Source organism: Tarenaya hassleriana, unplaced genomic scaffold, assembly GCF_000463585.1.
Source record: "Tarenaya hassleriana unplaced genomic scaffold, ASM46358v1 Cleome7, whole genome shotgun sequence".
NCBI lineage: Eukaryota > Viridiplantae > Streptophyta > Magnoliopsida > Brassicales > Cleomaceae > Tarenaya > Tarenaya hassleriana.
The window spans coordinates 1,970,101-1,988,803 of NW_010969548.1; the positions used below are offsets into that span (position 1 = coordinate 1,970,101).

At 41.0% G+C, this 18,703-nt stretch overlaps 5 protein-coding genes and 1 long non-coding RNA gene across 10 annotated transcripts in view; 1 reads left to right on the forward strand and 5 right to left on the reverse strand.

Moving 5' to 3' along the window:
* LOC104800790 (B3 domain-containing transcription repressor VAL1-like) overlaps positions 1 to 4,561 on the reverse strand; it is a 5,172-nt gene extending 611 nt beyond the window's left edge. Inside the window, exons 1-13 of one of the 2 annotated variants that reach the window (XM_010523710.2) lie at positions 4,295 to 4,561; positions 4,010 to 4,158; positions 3,541 to 3,622; positions 3,344 to 3,445; positions 2,593 to 3,194; positions 2,369 to 2,465; positions 2,092 to 2,266; positions 1,779 to 1,855; positions 1,300 to 1,689; positions 1,146 to 1,195; positions 894 to 1,007; positions 739 to 803; positions 3 to 332 (exon numbers count right to left, since the gene is read on the reverse strand). In XM_010523710.2, the coding sequence (XP_010522012.1) occupies positions 3 to 332; positions 739 to 803; positions 894 to 1,007; positions 1,146 to 1,195; positions 1,300 to 1,689; positions 1,779 to 1,855; positions 2,092 to 2,266; positions 2,369 to 2,465; positions 2,593 to 3,194; positions 3,344 to 3,445; positions 3,541 to 3,622; positions 4,010 to 4,122 (2,197 nt within the window). In that variant the 5' untranslated portion in view covers positions 4,123 to 4,158; positions 4,295 to 4,561. Of the gene's footprint in view, positions 1 to 2; positions 333 to 738; positions 804 to 893; positions 1,008 to 1,145; positions 1,196 to 1,299; positions 1,690 to 1,778; positions 1,856 to 2,091; positions 2,267 to 2,368; positions 2,466 to 2,592; positions 3,195 to 3,303; positions 3,446 to 3,540; positions 3,623 to 4,009; positions 4,159 to 4,294 lie in introns of those variants that run through there. The other variant, XM_010523711.1, reaches the window with a different exon arrangement.
* A 463-nt stretch (positions 4,562 to 5,024) lies between these two features.
* LOC109116123 lies at positions 5,025 to 8,066 on the reverse strand. 4 transcript variants are annotated; one of them, XR_002023683.1, is made up of 7 exons: positions 7,745 to 8,066; positions 7,061 to 7,344; positions 6,586 to 6,963; positions 5,983 to 6,442; positions 5,725 to 5,909; positions 5,467 to 5,596; positions 5,025 to 5,147 (listed from the first exon to the last, which is right to left on the reverse strand). It is a non-coding gene; the product is annotated as an uncharacterized LOC109116123 (long non-coding RNA). The 4 variants fall into 4 exon arrangements; XR_002023682.1 differs by having other exon boundaries at positions 5,983 to 6,063; positions 6,164 to 6,963; XR_002023681.1 differs by having other exon boundaries at positions 5,983 to 6,063; positions 6,159 to 6,963.
* Positions 8,067 to 8,359: 293 nt separating this feature from the next.
* LOC104800792 (probable glutathione S-transferase) lies at positions 8,360 to 9,610 on the forward strand. The gene is made up of 2 exons (XM_010523712.2): positions 8,360 to 8,824; positions 9,083 to 9,610. The coding sequence occupies exons 1-2, from the start codon at positions 8,501 to 8,503 to the stop codon at positions 9,425 to 9,427; spliced, it is 669 nt and encodes a 222-aa protein (XP_010522014.1). The 5' UTR covers positions 8,360 to 8,500; the 3' UTR covers positions 9,428 to 9,610.
* A 367-nt stretch (positions 9,611 to 9,977) lies between these two features.
* Positions 9,978 to 12,153, reverse strand: LOC104800793 (trans-cinnamate 4-monooxygenase-like). The gene is made up of 3 exons (XM_010523713.2): positions 11,288 to 12,153; positions 11,065 to 11,198; positions 9,978 to 10,661 (listed from the first exon to the last, which is right to left on the reverse strand). Exons 1-3 carry the CDS (start codon positions 12,070 to 12,072, stop codon positions 10,063 to 10,065), a joined length of 1,518 nt encoding a protein of 505 aa, XP_010522015.1. The 5' UTR covers positions 12,073 to 12,153; the 3' UTR covers positions 9,978 to 10,062.
* Positions 12,154 to 15,209: 3,056 nt separating this feature from the next.
* Positions 15,210 to 17,045, reverse strand: LOC104800794 (ubiquitin-conjugating enzyme E2-17 kDa-like). The gene is made up of 5 exons (XM_010523715.1): positions 16,934 to 17,045; positions 16,723 to 16,816; positions 16,264 to 16,391; positions 15,701 to 15,805; positions 15,210 to 15,619 (listed from the first exon to the last, which is right to left on the reverse strand). The coding sequence occupies exons 2-5, from the start codon at positions 16,790 to 16,792 to the stop codon at positions 15,476 to 15,478; spliced, it is 447 nt and encodes a 148-aa protein (XP_010522017.1). The 5' UTR covers positions 16,793 to 16,816; positions 16,934 to 17,045; the 3' UTR covers positions 15,210 to 15,475.
* Positions 17,046 to 17,507: 462 nt separating this feature from the next.
* On the reverse strand, positions 17,508 to 18,695 carry LOC104800796. The gene has a single exon (XM_010523717.2). It carries the CDS (start codon positions 18,489 to 18,491, stop codon positions 17,673 to 17,675), a length of 819 nt encoding a protein of 272 aa, XP_010522019.1. The 5' UTR covers positions 18,492 to 18,695; the 3' UTR covers positions 17,508 to 17,672.
* Between the last annotated feature and the right edge of the window lie 8 nt (positions 18,696 to 18,703).

Genomic DNA, 18,703 nt, shown 5'->3' on the forward strand with positions numbered 1-18,703 from the left:
TTTCCCTCGGAGATCCAGCTGCTGCTGCTTCTTCTTCTTCCTCAGCATCAATGTCCTGAACCGTCTCTTCACAGTCATGCACACGTTGCAGCAGCAGGTGGGCTTGTGCTTTCCTTTCCCGCTCGGCGGCTGAATGCAAACTATACAACTGCACCCTTCCCTGTGCCTTGGATGTCTTGTCGTTGTCGCAACTGCAACTGCAACTGCCGCTCCTCGGCTGCCGTCCCCTATGCTGTCTCCTAAGGCCGCCGCACTTGCAAGTGCTTCCAACCCTGACGCTTCCTCCTTCCTCCCTTCTCTCTGCTTTTCCCCGCTTCTCTGCTTCTTGGTCTCTGCCACACATTGTACATGCAAGTTACAAATATTGTTGCTTCTTAAAAAAAAAAAAAACTGGAGAAGTTGAGGATATGCACTAAGGGATTCCACTTAGTGCAAAGGAAGAAAATTAATTGGCACCGAGAATAGTTGCCAAGGTCCTGGTCCAGACGGTCCCTTCCCTTCCCTTCCCTAAAACGGGCCTTTGCTTGGCTTTAATTCTAAACTGATAACAACTCAATACAGACTAGGACTGAACCAATTGCTACAAGCTCGTTGACAAGCGATCGACCAATCACAAACTCGATTGATGAGATGTCATGAACCCAGTGTCATTATACAGGAAGCAGTCCTGACCAACACAACAAGCTAAAAGCCCAAAGGACAGTAACAAGGTGGAGCTAAGTGTTGGGTGGTTCATACCTCTTCCTACTCCGAGAAAACTCTCCAGTTCCTTCAGATTCTTCTCTGGCACAGAACATGAACACCTGTCGACATATCTCACCATGAGTTCAGAGTGCAAAAAAATCAAATTCCACAGTGGTCCAATTCAAGGTGAAACTCAAAAGGCTCTTCACCTGTCCAGGTCCCAAACATTGTCTGAGCATGTCCACCTTGAAGGAAGGAGGGCATCTAATGGTAACCTTCTCCATTTAGAGCAATCGTCACACTGTGCCCATTGTTCTTGTCCACTGCAGCAAAAAGATGCTCATTTGTACAGTGCAAGCAAACTAGTGATGGAAGATGATAATATGCAAATACGGAAATATATCATAGCAGACGATACACTGTCATCAATTTCTTCTTCGAGGAGGAAAAGAACATCTTACCCAGAAGGCCGTGAAGTGAATACAGTCTTCTTTCCAAACACAGGGGGTTCCTGAATCACATGGAAAATAATAGCTATCACCAAGATGGTAACACTCCAGTGTACAGTACTTGAAACTCGTTGTTGAGAAGATGTCAAGAAGATATATCATTTACATCATATTCTTCAAATTCGTTATCCTCAATGGTGACAATGGTAGGTTTTGCACTGGGAGAGGGACGAAGCAAATCTTGAGCTTCTTCCCATGTGAGTCTCAGCTCCATAGATTCTTCATTATGCAAAAGCAGTCTCTTGTTTTTTGTCCCAATGTTTCGAGTCCTCTTTTTCTCTTTGATCTGTGGCGAACCATCGCCGGTTCTGACTCCATTATTCTTGTTTTTCTGCAAGCTAATCTCACCATCGGGTGAACTCAAATGTTCAGGAAGACCCTTCATTTCTTTTGGCATTTGTAAGGGACCTGCAGGATCATTTATGGAGGACGGATTCTCTGTAACACCAGATGATGAGGTATCCTCAGCTGAAGTGCCATTTGTGAGACCAGAACCCTGTTTACAACTCCTTATAAGAATGGGAATCAAGAAGAACTGCTAATAAATGCATGCAAAAACTAAAGGGGTGAAACATAGAGCTCAACCTGTTGCTCCCCTCCACAGGCTGTCTTTCTGAAACCCAGAACAAGTTTACCGCCAGGATCTATCCGACTGAAGGTTACTGTAACAAAAAAGATAAAGGTGGAGAGGGAGCCACTAGATTTTAGATACACATTCTTCTTAGAATGCAGGAAACCAGTAAAGTTCTCGGAAAATTAAGGAAGATTTAGTTACTCAGGGAGATGGTAAATACCAAAACAACTATGATATTTTAAGACAAATTTGTCATGGTTACTAAGAAGATAATTGAAGCTTTAGTTAAACATAAGCAAGATTAAGACGGATGCTAAGCCCTACCAGTATCACCAGCCTGTAGTTGCATGGACTGTATGCAGGGGGTAACGCCTTCTAAGACATACATCCTACTATTGTTATTGGGCCAAAACCTGAACTGGAACGTCCATTCTTTACCCTTCACATCTTGAATTTTCAAAGGAATGCCTTCTGATTGGTGGATGGAAGGGAAATACGCCTATGTAACATTCCAATTTCCACAATGGCATACCTCTCAGATTGAACTTATGAAGGGGAAAAAAAGTAAAAAGGACATAAGTATGAACATACAAAATATTACCTCCGCACATGCTTTTGGAAGAACTAGACGACCAATGCGACCAGCATCACTGGCACTGAGAGTCTTCTCGAAGAGGGGAACAATTTTTGAATTCAAGCTAACATTGTTAAGATAAACATGGACTTACACAAAACACAAGTGGCCTTTAGAATAATCTGCTTATTAAATTCACAAAAAAAATGGCAAATCAATTCGAGTAGAGGAAAGAAGGCAAGAAAGGATACTTCCCAGATATCTGCTGAAGCTCCTGATCAGTAATTCTTGGCCAATAACGAGGAAGCAAGTGGTTTCTCCCACGCCCTTCAACAGGTGGCCTTGCACTCCGCAATGGACAAGAAGCCGCTTTGCTAGTTCCAGGAGTTGAAACAGCAGATTTTGAGGGTTTTGGCAACACAGAGCAAGAGCTCTGCACTGTTGGAGATCGAGTAACATTGCTCTGTTTCTTTCCCTCAACAACCCCACTAGGAAAAGGAGGGCCAGAGGGAGTTACTGCCAAAGACATACTCAAAGATGGCTGCGAAAGTGATTCCTGCATATCCCTGGTCTCCATCACAGACTTAGTACTCTCTGGTTTAAAAAGTTTACCGAGTTCAGGTTGAGGCATGAACTCTTCTCTTTTGTCTCCACCAAGGAGCGTTTTAGGATCACCTCTTTGAGACTGAGGAAAGCGGTCAGGTTCATTAGCCTCCACAACCTGGCACAACTGTGATAGTCTTCCACTGTCAATGTTATTACCAAGAATTCCACTTTCTCCATTGGGGGGTTGCCTCTCAGCTAGCATCATAGTTAATCTGCCAAGTAAATCCTGGCTTTCACTTCTCTTATTCTGCGAAGCAAAAGAAGCAACTCCCTGAATAAGCTCTTAAATAACGGCATCATTGACACACATGAAGAAAATGCAAAGTACGTAATGAGTTTGCGAATACGAGAAAAACCTGACTAGTTTACACAGCACACCGAACCAAGTCTACTCACCAAGCTGCTACTGTAACAGCTAGAGCAGTTAGTACAACCAACGCCCCCAAAGTCCAGGAGCTCGACCATGAGCTTGGAAGCGATGCATCCACAGTGAAGACGCTGTCTCCGCAAAAACAAAAACGCAATCAGACCAACATTGCGAGAAAATGGAAGGCAATGGGATCAAAGAGTGAGGGAAAGTTTAAAAAATGTACCTTGTGACACAAAAAGCATTCCCTCCAACCAGATTGTTCCTTATGGAATGTATCGCAGAAGAGTGAACTCTCGTAGGCGGATCTAAAGACAAATCATTTCGATCAACAATCAACATCACTAACTTCTATTTTTCCTTTTATAGCTTTGCCAATTTCACGTGATAAACGTATATCATTTATTCATCGTCTTCAGTGTGTCTACACACACACGCACGCACGCAAAGAATCATGATTGGTGAACGAACAGGGGCTCAGAACTCAGCTCTTTCGACACACCCAAACACAACATGGATCGAATTAAGACGAAGAACAGAATCAATGAGTCTCTCACAGATCGAGACCTCAAGTTAAAACTCAAAATAAGCACAGAAACAAAAAAAAGAAAAGAGCAAACCAATATCCGGTTTTTTCGATGAATTCAACGGCCCAATCGGGAGGAGCGAGAAATTAAAGAGGGGGAGAGAAATACCCGCAACGAAAGCAGAGATCAGCGACGCCACCGGCACGGAGAGGCCAGCCTTTCTTCCACTCGACGGTGTTGGTCGTCGCACAGGACGCGTTCATGCAAATCTTTTGACCCATATTTGACTTGGGCCAGCGCGAAATCAGCAAGCTCGACTGCACAGAAGCAGAAAACCCCATTAATGAAATCGCAATCAGAGCCAAAACCCTAAAGCCCCTTGAGGCAAGAAGCCGGATCGGAGGAGAAATCGACGTCAATTGGAACAGAGCCCACTCATGAACATGCACATACGTGATCAAATCAGAGCTGGGCGGAATCAAGGGACCGAAATCTGAAGTATAACAGCCAGTTGGGCGCTAAAAAAGTAGAGATTTGGGAGGCAGGCAAAGGATTAAAGAGGACGGCTGTCGAAGAGGAGGGGATACGTAAGGAGAAAAGAAGAAGAAGAAGAAGAAGAAGGCTGCGAGGTTTGGTGATGGGATTTATTTCCGATGTGTAGTTGCAAGTAAAATATGAGAGAGAGAGAGAGAGAGAGAGAGAGAGAGAGAGCATGCAAAGGAGAAGGGACGCATAAAATGCATGCACGACACTTGAAGACACGCCGCTTTAACCCCAAAAAACAAAAAACACAGAAGAAGACTTCAGTTTTTTTTCCCTCAAATCATATCGTAACGTACCCTATTCGAGGAATCTTTTTTAACTGATGTTTTTTTCCACACGACCCCGTACTTACGCCCTCATTGACTGCCGTAGACTTACTGCTTTACTTTTTTTTACCGTTCAGGCAGACCACTTAGTCAGGGCCACTTCCCTTTTCCTCATTTGTTTTTTTTTTCACTTCTCTATCTACAAACCCAAGATGCAAAGTTTCCATATACGTCAATCATTTTGTATCTATGATTTTCTTAGAAAATTTTTCGAATTTAGCACCAGCAGTAGATAACGAACGCATAACAATCTATGTGGAATAGATTCTCTAGCCTATAAGATCCTAAATTTATGATCTAATACTCACATTGGAATATTTGGTGTCCATCCTTTTTTTTCTTGTCCTCGTGTGAATTATCTTCTTCTTCACATGATACGGAGTTGTCCTGTACCGTATGAGGTGGGCTAAAGCAATCCTGGGTACAAAAAGACATGCCTGCACATGGGAAATTTCACCCGCATTTATCTCCGGAGGCTGAGAAATTCAAGGCTGTATAATGTTCACATGTTGTTATAACACCTATATATATGTATGTATATGATATATGAATATAGTTAAGGAGGGTGAAAATGTCAAAGATGCATTTGACGGATTAATTAGTGAATAATGAATGATGCATTAAGGAAGGGAACTGCAATAATAATGCATGGAACCTAGCTGTGTGATTGGGGCTCACGTTTCCAACTTTCAACAAACATGTTTCTCGTTATAATAATAATTATTATTATAATATGACTTTACCAAGGAAAAATACCTCTTTTCTCTTCTCGGCAAAATTCTCACCCTCTCTGTATTTTTGGCAACTCACTCACTTTTGGTGCCTCCACATCATTCAAACAATGCCCACTATCGTTGATTTCTGTGACCTTAATTGTGCACAATCTCTAAAATATCGATATTACCAAAAAAAACTAAGTTTAATTAATTGTTATTAAATTTAAAAAAAAAACAGATTTAAGATGCCCTCTGATAAACGCTTTAGTGGATGACGGCAAGGAACGAGCAAGCTTACCTTACTATTTCCAAGTGTCCTCTGTAGCAAAATGCCCGCAAAGAACACAAACAAGTTGAAGGGTGTCCGTTACAAATTTGTTGAAAGGTTGCCCCCACTTGTCTTCCTTGCTGTTTTGCTCTTTCTTCTGTTCCTGTACCGCAAATAAATGCCTTCCTTCTGAGTTTCGCCTTCCCACCCACCACCTAACAAGTAACAACAACAAATTGAAAGGAAAACACAAAAAAAAATCACGTTTTTTTTTGTTCGAAGATTTACCTCTCTGTGTTTCCTTGGTGGAGAGCTTCGGCTTCCTCTTTCTCGTAGCTACAACTTGCATCTAGCGGACGGTTTATAAATCTAGGTGTGTCACGACACAAGATTCAATTTTGGATTCATGATATGTAGAAGATAACTCTAAGAATGATAGTCAGAGAGTGAGCAAGAACGTTCACCGTACAACATTTCTCTGCTCTTGAGTTGCTAGGATTCGCCTTAGGGCTTTATCATGTGCCTCGCTTCTTCCTTTCTCGGAGCTAATGGTGCTGGTTCTTCTTTTGATCTCTCCTGCTGGTTTAAGTTTACAGTTGACTGCTATGTCGTTTACGTCTTCGTGCTCATTGTTTTCAGGGTCTCCATTTTGTGTTAGCCGCACCTCCCTAGCAGAACCAACAATGCAAGATGAAAGCCGATGCTGACCACCAAGTTCAAGGTCTGGAAATGCGTGAGGATTTGATATCTGTGACAAGGATTGGATCATGAAATCTCAAGTGAGAGGTTTCAGAAAAATGACGTGGGTTGCACGTTGGAGGAGTCATAATAGAGGTTTCAGAAAAATGTGAGAAATCGTAACCAAAGTTTTGTGAAATTCTTTCTGCATACCAATTGCTGGATGTTTCTAGACCTCTGCGGAAGGAGGGAGTGTACCTATGGCTGGTGGATTTCAACTTTTCTTGGTTTGAGGGTCTCACATATTCTTGCAACCCGCCTTTTCGTTTGAAGTATTCACCTCCATCCCCATCTTCCCGCGATGCTTGGGAGTAGAAGAAATTATTCAGATAATTTTTGTCTCCAAGGTTATGAAATGAAACTAGATCTCTTCTTCTCCATCTTGTATTGATCTTCAATTGCGAAATGGTGGTTTCATCGACTCAATCTGACAAGATTTAGGGTGAAAGTGACCTTATATTCCTGGGAAGAAACAGATGGTTGTAGGATCAATGACTTGTGCTTCACAAGATCTTGTCATAACAGCAACACCTGTGCTAGACGAGCGTGAATGTTTCAAGTCGCAGTTCAATCTATTATATACACTAAAGTAAGCAACATGAGAAAGAAAAATCTTGTAGATGCATACCTATGCAAGCCCAGACTGTCCTTGTCTTCCTCAGCTCCAAAGGATGAACAAACGACGGCGGGTCAAATACATTTCCAAAAAACAAACTTCTCCATGGAATTGAAATGTCTGGATCTCATTTAATCAAAGTTCATTTCCACAAACTTCTTCAAACTGATGTTTAGAACGCTGATAAGTTTGAATACAGCTTCACGCAATGGTAGGAAATTCGACTTACAATGTCCTACTCGAACTTGGGTATTCAGTATTCCTTTCTGGTGTACGACGTCTTTGAACTGGTGAATCTGACCACACAAGGAAAACCAAGGAAAATCCAGATGAAACTGGCAACAGGTGTAGTCCAACAAAGATTGTAGATTACGTTCTTCTCCAACTCATAAAAAAAAAACTATTGTGGCAGTGGCAGTTCATTTTCTTTTTTGCCTCAATATGAATTACAGTAGAAGTCCTCAATCCTAATGTAATTGCACTAATAATAGAAACGTGAAAAGTCAATCACAGTCTGCCACTCTGCAACATTCTTAGCTTATGAGAGAGCTGCAAATTCAAATTACGAGCAACCTGACACGGGCGCAACACTTGGGAATTTTCCATTAGAATAAAACAGCAAGCCATCCAACAGAATTTGAATTTAAACTGTAAACTCTATGGAATGAAACTAGGGAATTTTCAAGTAAAACTAACCACAGGCTTTGGATCTCAGGAAGCAAAAACGGGAATTATCGTGAGCAGACGATCAGCGCAGAAGCGAACACTTACGGCAAACTCGGCATCAAATGGATCAGAAATCATGCTCGGAAAATCCACGAATATTTCTACCTTGGGGATTCGTTGCGCAACCCGATTTTTGGAGAAGAGGAGCAGTTTACGAACACTGAGAACTGCTACAATGGAACGACGAAGGCGATGAAGAAGGAGATTGAAACCGAAATTGAGAGGCGATAGATCGAATTTGCAGCAGTGGAAGCGAAGGTGAGATCAAAGACGATGCATTGAGCGGCCTCCTCATTATTTTCTGATTTTCGAATAAGTTCGTTGTGCGCTTTTCGGGCACTGTGTTTCCCGCGGCACGATTTATGCATTTCGATCACCACCACTATTATTGGGCCTATTCACAAGGTCTAGGCCCAATAAGACCCATTTAAATCAGTTAACCTTGATGGCCCATATAAGCCCATTTTTTCACACGACTATATATATACACACATACACGTCCCTTTTTCAATAATGCATTGCCTTTTGACTTTGACGAAATGCTCCATTCTATGTTCGAAGACGGCGTACTTTTCCCGGCACCGCACAATAGACCAAAAGACCAATAATATTACACGACATAAGCAATGACGTCATCCTCCAGATACATACCCATGAAAACACGATCATAACAACAAGAGCCTAACCATAACAAAAAAGAAAGAGACGGTTAGATTTCTTTCAAGAATGGATCAGGAGGAGAAAATAGTGGTGTTGGACCATTGGCCGAGCACGTTCGGGGTGAGAGTCCACATGGCCTTAGCCGAAAAGGGCTTGACCGAGTACGAGACCAAAGACGAGGACCTGTTCGAAAAGAGCAGCCTGCTTCTTGAGATGAACCCTGTCCACAAGAAAGTCCCCGTCTTCGTCCACAACGGCGTACCCATCTGCGAGTCTCTCGTCATTCTTCAGTACATCGACGAGGTTTGGAGCCACGCTCCTTCTCTGCTGCCTTCCGATCCTTACGAGCGTTCTCGGGCAAGGTTTTGGGCCGATTTCGTCGACAAAAAGGTATGTTATATGACAAAGCATTCGTATAATTGTCCGATTAGGGTTTTTGTTTCTACTGTGCTGTCTTCTTCTCCTTGTTGTTGTTGGACTCTTATAGTCTTTGGGATATAACATCAACACATAATTGTGATGAGAGATAGATATGGCCCATGTCAACAAATGGGTCTCTGAATATTTTCATATATATATATATATATGTGTGTGTACATGTGTATTGTGGATTCTATGAATTTTAAATGGTTTGGCAAATACGCACAGATACACACGAGTGCAGCGAAGATATGGATGTGCAAAGGGGAGGAGCTGGAACAAGGGAAGAAAGAGCACGTAGAGAACTGGAAGATACTGGAGAGAGAGTTGGGAGAGAAGGAGTATTTCGGAGGAGAGAGATTAGGGTTCGTGGACATAGCTCTGCTCCCGTACACGAGCTGGTTCTACTTGCAGCTCATTATGGGAAACATCGACATGAACTCTGAGTGTCCGAAGATTGCGGCTTGGGTGCAACGTTGCAAGCTCAAGGACAGCGTGGCCAGGAACCTGTCTGATCCTGTCAAGGTCTACGACTACATGCTCCTGATCAAGAAACGATACGGCCTCGACTGATTAAAAAAAAAAAAGAAAAATAGAGGAGATGAGATGTTTTTTTGGTGTTGTGGGTTCATATCGTGATCATGCTATCACATATATATATATATTTAAATGACGTTACAGACGAAGGTGTTGTTTCTGGACAGTTAAAACTCATTTACAATTTGGATTTTATCCTTCAAATTAAACTTAATATTACTTGCATATATATGGAGCTTTTACATGGCCTCCCTGTATTTTACAAAAAAAAAAAAAAGAAGGCCGGGGATAACAGTTCATATTCAGGCATTGGATTGAGAGGCAGGCAACCACCAGACATTCACTGAATTGCAATCTATCATCTGAATGTCAGAAGAGCATGGCACATCCATTGAGTTAGGTGGGAAACCCAAAACGATGCCGTATACCACACTTCTCTCCTGAACCAAAAATGTACAACATCAAATCAAAGTCCCGCCACCACCACCCAAAAATCAAAACGTGTAGGCATTGGATGCCACTATATTATCGCACTTCATAGATTGTGTTTTTTTTATACAACCGAAGGTTGTGTGCGTTTTTTCGGTTGGTGAAAATTATATATAAAAAAAACATTCCAAAAGGCTTACAGAGCATTGTCGTATAGTAAATATTACAAATGGTGAAATCAATCAAGAGGATATGGGTTTCATGACAATGGTGGAGTGGTTGAGGATATGCAAGCTGAACTGTCCACCTTTCTCAGTTGTATCAACCTGAGATTTCCCAGGCGGAGGAAGAAGCTCGAAGTTCTGAACAAGCCTTCCAATGGTGATTCCCAATATGGGCAGCGCCAATATGATCCCCGGACAGCTTCTTCTCCCCACCCCGAACGGTATGTACCTGAAGTCGTTCCCGTTCGCTTCCACCTGCGACTCTTCCTCCAGGAACCTCTCCGGCCTGAACTCGTCCGGTTTCTTCCAGTTGTTGGGGTTGTTGGCCAGGTACCATGCGTTGACTAGGATCTTGCTCTCGGCCGGAATGTCGTAGCCTCCGAGCTTTGCGTCGTGGAGGTTCATGTGTGGCACGAGCAGAGGGATCGCCATCCTGTATCTTAGAGTCTCCTTGATCACGGCCTGGAGGTACGGGAGCTTGGGGATGTCTGGCTCCGTGACCTGAACTCCAGGTCCTAGGACAGTGTCCAGCTCGTTCCTCAGCCTCCTCTGGATCTCCTGATGGTTCACTAACTCCGCGATCCCCCACTCGATTGACCACAACGTTGTCTCGATCGCTGTTCCCGCAGAACCAGTAGGCAAATATCACATAACTAATATCATCAATGCCCAGATCGATGTTTCCATATCTGGGGTTTACCATATACATAATAATTCCACTCGGGTTCTATTCAAGATTGGTTTTTTGGAAAGCTCCATATCTTAGCTATAAATACATAAAAAGCCAATAACAGGGGCCATAATGATTTCCCGAATCTATACTTTGCTATATCAGGCAATTCCTATGAACTACGACTGCTAAGCAGATGGTATCAACAACTCCCAAGTTTAGTCTGTACACCACCTAACGCTTCGAAGATTCGTACGGGAACAAGGCGTGTGGGGAACAAGATCATGTGTATTACAAGGGACAAAGAGACTAGACAAGGCTTAGAGACGAGGAAGGGCGAGAAAAGTTACCGGCCACATTGATGTTCTCGACGATGTAGAGAACGTTGTCCTCGTTGATCTCTCCCTTCTGCTGGGCGTCCAAGATGTGATCAATCGCGCATTTCAATCCTTCGTTGCTCGTAGCCTTGGTGCTCGCGATTTGCCTGATTAAATTTACGAGTGAATCCAAAATCCCACACCGCCGTTAACGAATTTAATCGGAGGAAAAAAAAATCGGGAAGAGATAACTCACTTCCTCTCATCAACGAAATGCTTCTTGAACAATTGTAGCCTCCGCTCCTTCACCTCCTTGCAGATCTTCAGATACCCTCTGAGGAACGGCCTGAGGATGGGGATGAAATCTCCATAGTTGTACTCGAAGCTCTGAGCCAAACGGCTCCTCTCTCCGTTCAAGGCCTTGAGCTGAACGAACAACGGATCGTCCTCGCTCTCAAACCTTCTGTCGAACATAATCCGATACATATTGTTGTACATCATCAACTGCAATCTCTTCCTCAACACGACTCCTTTCGTGGCAGCATCAGGGTTCTTCTTCATGTCCTCGACCACACACGCCGCCTCGTACTCCCAACCCTCCCGATTCTGCTGCACAACCTTGTTCGTGAAGAAGGGCACCGTCATGATCCGCCGCATCTTCCGCCAGTGCTCGCCGTAGACGGTGAACACCATGTCCTGTCCCTTCCCGGTGAAGATATCGAAGACGACGTTCCTCGTCCTAGATCCGAACTCCACACCCTGCGTGTGGAGCACCTCTTTCGCCAGATCAGGCGACGAGACGACGACGAGGTTCCTCTGGCCCATACGGAGGAGGAGGATATCGCCGAATTTTCGAGCTAGATCGGTGAGATTGCGGTGGTTGAGATCATCTCCGACTTGGAGCCAGTTTCCGAACACCGGAACCGGCAACGGACCCGGAGGAAGCTTCAATTTCTTCCCTCGGAGCTTGGAAATGACGATCGCGAGGACCACGGCGAAGAAAACGGCGATGAGACTCTTCTCCAACAAGAGAAGGTCCATTTTCCGACAACCTTTCCGGCGAGAGAGCTCTAATGGAGGGTTCAAAGATCGAAGAAGCAGTTACAGCTGCTGAAAGGGGTGTGGTGGGAGAGACGAATTTATAAGAGAAGAAAACGGAAGGGGTTGTTGGGGGGCTTGTGGTAACGGCGTGAGTGGACGATTGATCTTCTGACGCCGTTATATTTGACGGAGTAACTGAGGGGGTAGGTAAGGCTAATGGGTTGGTGCGTTAGCTTTATGTTGTAGTCAAACTATATAATATATGAATCATATATAACCTCTAGCCAGTAAATTTATAATTAAGTTTATTATTATATTAGAAGGATGACAGAAAAAATAGTATATCATTTTTGTAGTCGATAAATATATCATGTCATTTTTAAAAGATTGTAAAATTGAAAGTATTTTAAATCATATTTCCACCGAAATTATATATTTTACATCTTTTAGAGATTTCTATGATCTGTATTCTATAAAATCTATAAATAAGATATAATCAATGACGGAGAGATTGGTCAGATGGCTCTAAAGCCATGAAAACTGTCGGACCATAAAAACACCTGTGCAGCCTTCACCTCAAATGCCACCAAAATATAGATTTTTTATTTTTATTTATTTTATTTTATTTTATTTTATGATTTTCATCTATCGTCTCTGATTTTTATTTTTGTAATTAATTTATATTGTTATCAAATTAATTTTATATTTTATACCATGTATATAATATGAATGAAAGCACAACGCAGTTGAAGTTTTTAAAGACTCTTTTTTGGTGTTTTAATATATTCAGAAAATGTAAAACGTTTAACAAAATAATATCTACTTAATCTTTTGCTTTTTGCAAATTATCTTCTTTAATTTTTTTCCCCAATCTTCATTTATCTAATAAACCGGCAAAGTAACATGATTTACAATTTATTTACAGTATCGATACGTATTAAAGTTTATCGTTTTCTTGTGCATTTAACTAATTATCCCTATAAAGGATACTTATAAAATGTAAAATAAGATTATGGCATGTAGCAAATAAGATATAATACATATATATATTAAATTAAAAATGAAAATTTAATTTATATATATGGTCCGTAACGCTAAACTAACAGACGGTTCGAGACAAATATTTATCGCGTAATTAATAATGACAACTTTCCCTTGCGTCTTTGTCCACAATGTCTGGAAACGACTTTGAGTGAATTATCTCCAAATCTCATGGCCAAGGACGCGACAAATATACTTATATACATATACATATATACACATATATATATATATATAAAGAAATAAAAGAAAAGATAATCACGGTTTTTCATTGCGATGTTTGTAATGTCAAGCTTCCTTGGTGTGTTACAAGTCTTATAGTTAGTTTAAATACTCTGTATTTATATATATACATATATATTGACGGATCCACAAATATTTATAAGAGGGACAGTCATATTAATATGTATATAAATATAAAAAATTAGTGAAAGTATATAATTATAGAAAAATTTATATAAGGATAAATTTAAATTTTAGTGGAGTATTTGTAAATTTTATTTTACAAGTCTTTGTGCATTAATTCAATCATTTTGTAATAAATACAAAACATCACGTGTAAACATCAATGCGTTTAGTTTAATCAAGACAAAAAAATGTTTTTTTTTTATAACAATCGACCCGTTCTATAATTTATATTTATACGCATGTGTCGTATTGCACGTCTCGTAATTACTAATAAAAAAAAGGACAAAAAAGGTACATCGGGGGGGTAGGTAACGCCGTCAGAGATTAACGCCGTTAACCAGGCATTGCAAGGCAAGGCACGGCTTTGGCGCATGCGCATATCCACGAGTCACCTTGTGTTTCTACAATTTGGCGAAATAGCTCTGACTTTATTCAATTTTTATTTTTTTTTTGCAGCGGTCGATTTATTTATTTATTTTTCTTATTTATGAGAAGTAAAATGAAATATATAAAAAATAGTGATGGTAATGAAAAGAGTTACAGCTACCTACCACCACCGTTCGACAGCGATATGAAGAAATGGAACCACCTACCTCCCACCAAATCCCATCCACCGTCTTCAAATACAAATAAAAACTCGCAAATTGCAACCATTCCACGTCTCCTTGACCACGTTTGTCCACGTCACCCGCCCTTCCCTTCACACCTCCGACACGTGTCATCCACCGTACCACTAGTGCGTAGGGATGATCTCACCAATTCGAATCCCGACTCGATCCGACTAATAGGAAAAATGTTTTATCGCAAACATTACATATATAATATTCTAGGTATAATATATAAATTAAATCATGATAATATTCTATGATTCATATATGTATTTCAAGATAAATCAACTACGATGAATTCAATCTTGTTAAATAAAAATTAAAAATTAAAATTGCATTCGTATCTTTCACGTGATGTTGAGGTTTGGATTTGAGAATCGCTATTGTACGCTTGATAATGTTTGAAGAACTTGTACTTTCAGAGGTTGATGTGACACAAAAGTGTATCGCGTATACGTGAATTGGATTACGTGATGACAATGAGATCGGTAGTGCAAAAAATTGCGATGTGTATAGCGGTTAGGCCGGAGAAAAAAAAATAAAGACGCAAAAAACGTGATACATAATGCGCGATAGTTTAGTAGCGAGTCAGCTGAAGAAAAAAAAAAGTGACAAATACGTAGATCGACGAAAGGGACTAAAAACTAAATTTAAAGACCTCACAACAGTTAGAATTGACGTGGAACGTTGTTGAAAAAAAAATAATATATTGGTTAGAATTGAGAGTGATGACCGACCGTTGTTGGGAGAAAAAAAAAAGCAAGATATATGTAAGACGATTGCATGGTTCTTGCCACCCGATTTATATCCGTCTCTCAACACTGTCACTAAAATTTATGTGGTTCAAAACTTCAAATGCAACGTTCTTGCCACCAGATTTCTCCCATGACCAAACTCAGAGCAGAAACAGAGATCACCGTTTCAACCCATTTATAAGAAACCAGTTAAAACCCATTTCTACCGGTCTAAAACCAATCTTGTTTAAAGCTTAAGTTACGGAAGAATGATGCCCACAATCTTGTAAATATCAACAAAAGCATTTTAGGGTCATTACCAGATCACCTTACTGACACAAGTACAAGATCATGGAAGATACAATCCTGTACGAATCTTTCTGTGTTTAGATTTGTTTCTTGGTCCTGTCTAGAATCCCAGAAACATGATAGCATTCCATGAAATTCTCAACAATAACAGAAGTGGTACAGATCACACACATCATGCAAATAGCAAACCCCATTATATTCACAGATCCTCCCATCATTCATAATCATCACCATTGTAGTAGTAGCATATATCAAATTTCTCACGACTTCTCCAGGAAGGGTTAAAAAGCTGTTTTCAAACCTTCAACCCATTGCATACTTCTGGGTCCAGCTCCGAGCAGTGGCCTCATACTTTGCTCTGTCAGTCTTGTACATGTGAGCAATCTCGGGCACGAGAGGGTCATCCGGGTTTGGATCTGTCAGTAACGAGCATATCGACAGAAGAACCTGCAAAAACCGCCTTTCGATTTATCACCACTGATACATTTAGACGAACAAGACGATTCCACTAAGCTAAAAAATACCAACCTTGGATATGGTTAGAGCAGGACTCCACTGTTCTTTGAGAATATCCAGACATATGCTCCCATTGCTATTAATATTCGGGTGGAACACCTTTGTCCTGAATGCAACCTGAGAGCAGTCCAGACCAAAAGAAATTCTAAGAGACTTGAAATTCAAAGGAAGAAACAATTACAAATGACTCATTCAACTATTTTCAGTTTTCTTGATAACACAAGATCTCTTTATGTGAAACCATATTGAGATCAGACCAAGAAACCCTGAGACTTTTACTGTTACACATTTAGCAAACTTGGAGAATGTAAGAAAGCAACTCATTGATGACAAATCCAGACAACAGCAACGACAATCTGAACAATCATGTGAGAGCACAAGCAGAATCTGCATCCAGCCTAGAACCAAGTGTTCATATAATGTCAACATTCCAACATGAAGTATCCACAAATTACAAATTTTATTTTGTGCCAACAGCCTTATAAACCATCAACCCTTTGATTTTGCATATTCCATAGTTAAGAAATGGCTACATAAGTACCCCAAGTCTCTCACAAATGGCAGTATAGAAGTACCTTAGGCGGCTTGAAGGGGTAATCAGGAGGGAAATGGATGGAGACTAAAAAGACACCACCGGCATAAGGGCTATCAGAAGGACCCATGAGTGTCGCCTGCCAATGAAACATGTCTTCTGCAACCGGACCTATAACACAATCACAGCATTACAGAACCCTCTGTCGGAAATTTAGGCAGTAAGCATGTACAAGGAACCTCCAATGTCCATGCCAAGAATCTGATAAAACCATCAAGTAAGAAACTCAGAGCATTTTCTGAACCATAACATCCCTGCTTTGCGTTTTTCCCCTAAAAATCTGAAGAAATTACCTACAGAAGAACTTCTATGACAAAACCCAAAGAAATTTACGCGCTTTGACACAAAACCCATTGACGAAAAAGAAAGAAACGGTATGAGACGAAGATTTCACGAACCATATAGAAAGGGAAATCAAACAAGAGATCTTGGGAAGACATACCAGCACTGCAGGAGGTAGGAGGATCCTTCTGCAGATCCTTGAGCTCCTTCAGGATGCGTTTGGAAGCCATACCTCGAGCGAATCTTCAGATAAACTGATTTTCCACCAAAACAACAGACGAAATCGAAACCCACAGAGCAAGATTCAGAGACAAAAGACGGAAAATTCAGACCAAAAAAAAGAACGACAGATGTGGGAAAGAGGAACTTACCCAGAAGAGACGAGAATCAGAATCACAGAAAGGATGAAACTTTGCGAAGAGAGAATAACAAGAGATGTGAACAAAAAAGGGGGCTTTTTGAGCTCATCGCGATTCATTGGATAAAGAGGAAGGTGGAAGCAGCTTCTAGAATTTTCTAAAAAGAAAAATAAAATAAACACAGCAGCCCGTCTTTTTCATCGTTTATTGTATTATTTAATTAAGGTAAATTTCCATGAAAAATTTATAATTTGCTGTATAAATACTTTAATTTCAAATTGACAAATAAATATTCTAATTTGATTAATTGGTATCAAATATTTGGTAAAAATTGACACTGTAATAAATTAATGCTAATTGCTATTAGTGATTTGATATATCTGATACAAATTGATATATTTATTTAGTAATTCAGAAATTGACGTATTTATAATGGACATTTAAACAAAATTTGATATTTTTATGGAATTCTCCATCTAACCGATTATTCCTTGTTCTCTATATTTATATTTACTTTCATTTTGTGTTACACACTCGTTCTAATCGGAATCCGAACAGAAAATTTAAATTTTCATGGAACTTTGTAGGGAAAATTTAATTCTTTTTTGGGACTCTTTCTTGTATTATTGAGCGATTCTAAATTACAACGTATCACAGCTACAAGAGGGGGCAAAAAAAATGAACAGGAAGAAACAAGAACAAAGATTTGGACCGAATCTGAACTTGGATTCAATGGCAATCCTCGTTACCCTTACCTCTTCTCAAAGATTAGGACATGGCATTTAGGCTTGAGTCCCTGAATCACTTCGTTCTGATTCACATCTTCGCAAGCAATCACAGTTGGTAAATTGATCCTAACGCCCCAGAAATCCAAACCCATTTTCCCGCTCAAGAACACGTCAACAACTGCCTCAAACCTCTTCAGTTTGTCCCTCAAGAGAGTCGCATCCACGTCGTACACGCTCGATTTCCTGACCCTTGTGCTGATCCTCACGGTCCTGACATCGTCCGGATCCTGTCTGAACCCTTGAATCTTGGTATGTCCCAGATCAATGCTCTCTGACGATACGTCGGCTGTCATGGCGCTGTAATACAGCACGGTCTTGTCGTTTTTGTTGGAGAACTGAAGGACTGCGATTGAGTCCGCGTTCAGCACGAGCTCTGCCGATGTTCCGTTGAACTCCATTTTCGGGAACCTGAGGTTTGCGACGTTCACCAGAGGCAATGAGGATTTGACCGAGGAGACCAGGGATACCCCTACGATTAAGAGGATTAGGAGGAAGAGGGAAACTATTAGGCATGTACATGCGCAGCACATGCGGAAACATGGCGGACACCTTCTTCTCCGGGCCCGTTCTTCTTCGTATTCCATGAAGTTATCAGAGCTAGCGCTTTTCACATGGTAGATCTCTACTACTTCCTTCTCCTTCTCCTCCTCCTCCTCCTCCACCTCTGGAACCCTTTCGAGGGCATGTTCCTTTGGAGCGAAATCAGAAAATAGCAATGATGGTGCCTCTCTGATTCCGCCGTTACCCGGGATCCTCCCGGGAGGAGGAGGCAGCTCTGGCATTAGAGCTCTGTTTTGGATTTCATCAAAATCAAGGTTTGTCTCTCAGAAGCTGGATGAAAAGACAAACTTTTGGGGTCACAGATCTTTTGACGGCAGATCAAGGCTGTCGCCAAACAAATAAACTGATGCCCTAATATATTGCTGGTTCTCCTTCAAAATTTAAGAGTCAATCTTAACAACTAAAAATAGCAAATCCAATTGTACGGTTCAGC

What these genes read in the sequence shown, in the direction of transcription:
- LOC104800792 (XM_010523712.2), top strand. Translation starts at nt 8,501, where the DNA reads ATGGATCAGGAGGAGAAAATAGTGGTGTTGGACCATTGGCCGAGCACG. An exon ending in CCGATTTCGTCGACAAAAAG is followed by an intron (nt 8,825 to 9,082) that starts GTATGTTATATG and finishes AAATACGCACAG; the next exon opens with ATACACACGAGTGCAGCGAA.
- LOC104800793 (XM_010523713.2), bottom strand. Translation starts at nt 12,072, where the DNA reads ATGGACCTTCTCTTGTTGGAGAAGAGTCTCATCGCCGTTTTCTTCGCC. An exon ending in CATTTCGTTGATGAGAGGAA is followed by an intron (nt 11,199 to 11,287) that starts GTGAGTTATCTC and finishes AAATTTAATCAG; the next exon opens with GCAAATCGCGAGCACCAAGG. An exon ending in CGAGAACATCAATGTGGCCG is followed by an intron (nt 10,662 to 11,064) that starts GTAACTTTTCTC and finishes CTGCGGGAACAG; the next exon opens with CGATCGAGACAACGTTGTGG.
- LOC104800794 (XM_010523715.1), bottom strand. Translation starts at nt 16,792, where the DNA reads ATGGCTTCCAAACGCATCCTGAAGGAGCTCAAGGATCTGCAGAAGGAT. An exon ending in TCCTACCTCCTGCAGTGCTG is followed by an intron (nt 16,392 to 16,722) that starts GTATGTCTTCCC and finishes ATTGTGTTATAG; the next exon opens with GTCCGGTTGCAGAAGACATG. An exon ending in ACCCCTTCAAGCCGCCTAAG is followed by an intron (nt 15,806 to 16,263) that starts GTACTTCTATAC and finishes GACTGCTCTCAG; the next exon opens with GTTGCATTCAGGACAAAGGT.
- LOC104800796 (XM_010523717.2), bottom strand. Translation starts at nt 18,491, where the DNA reads ATGCCAGAGCTGCCTCCTCCTCCCGGGAGGATCCCGGGTAACGGCGGA.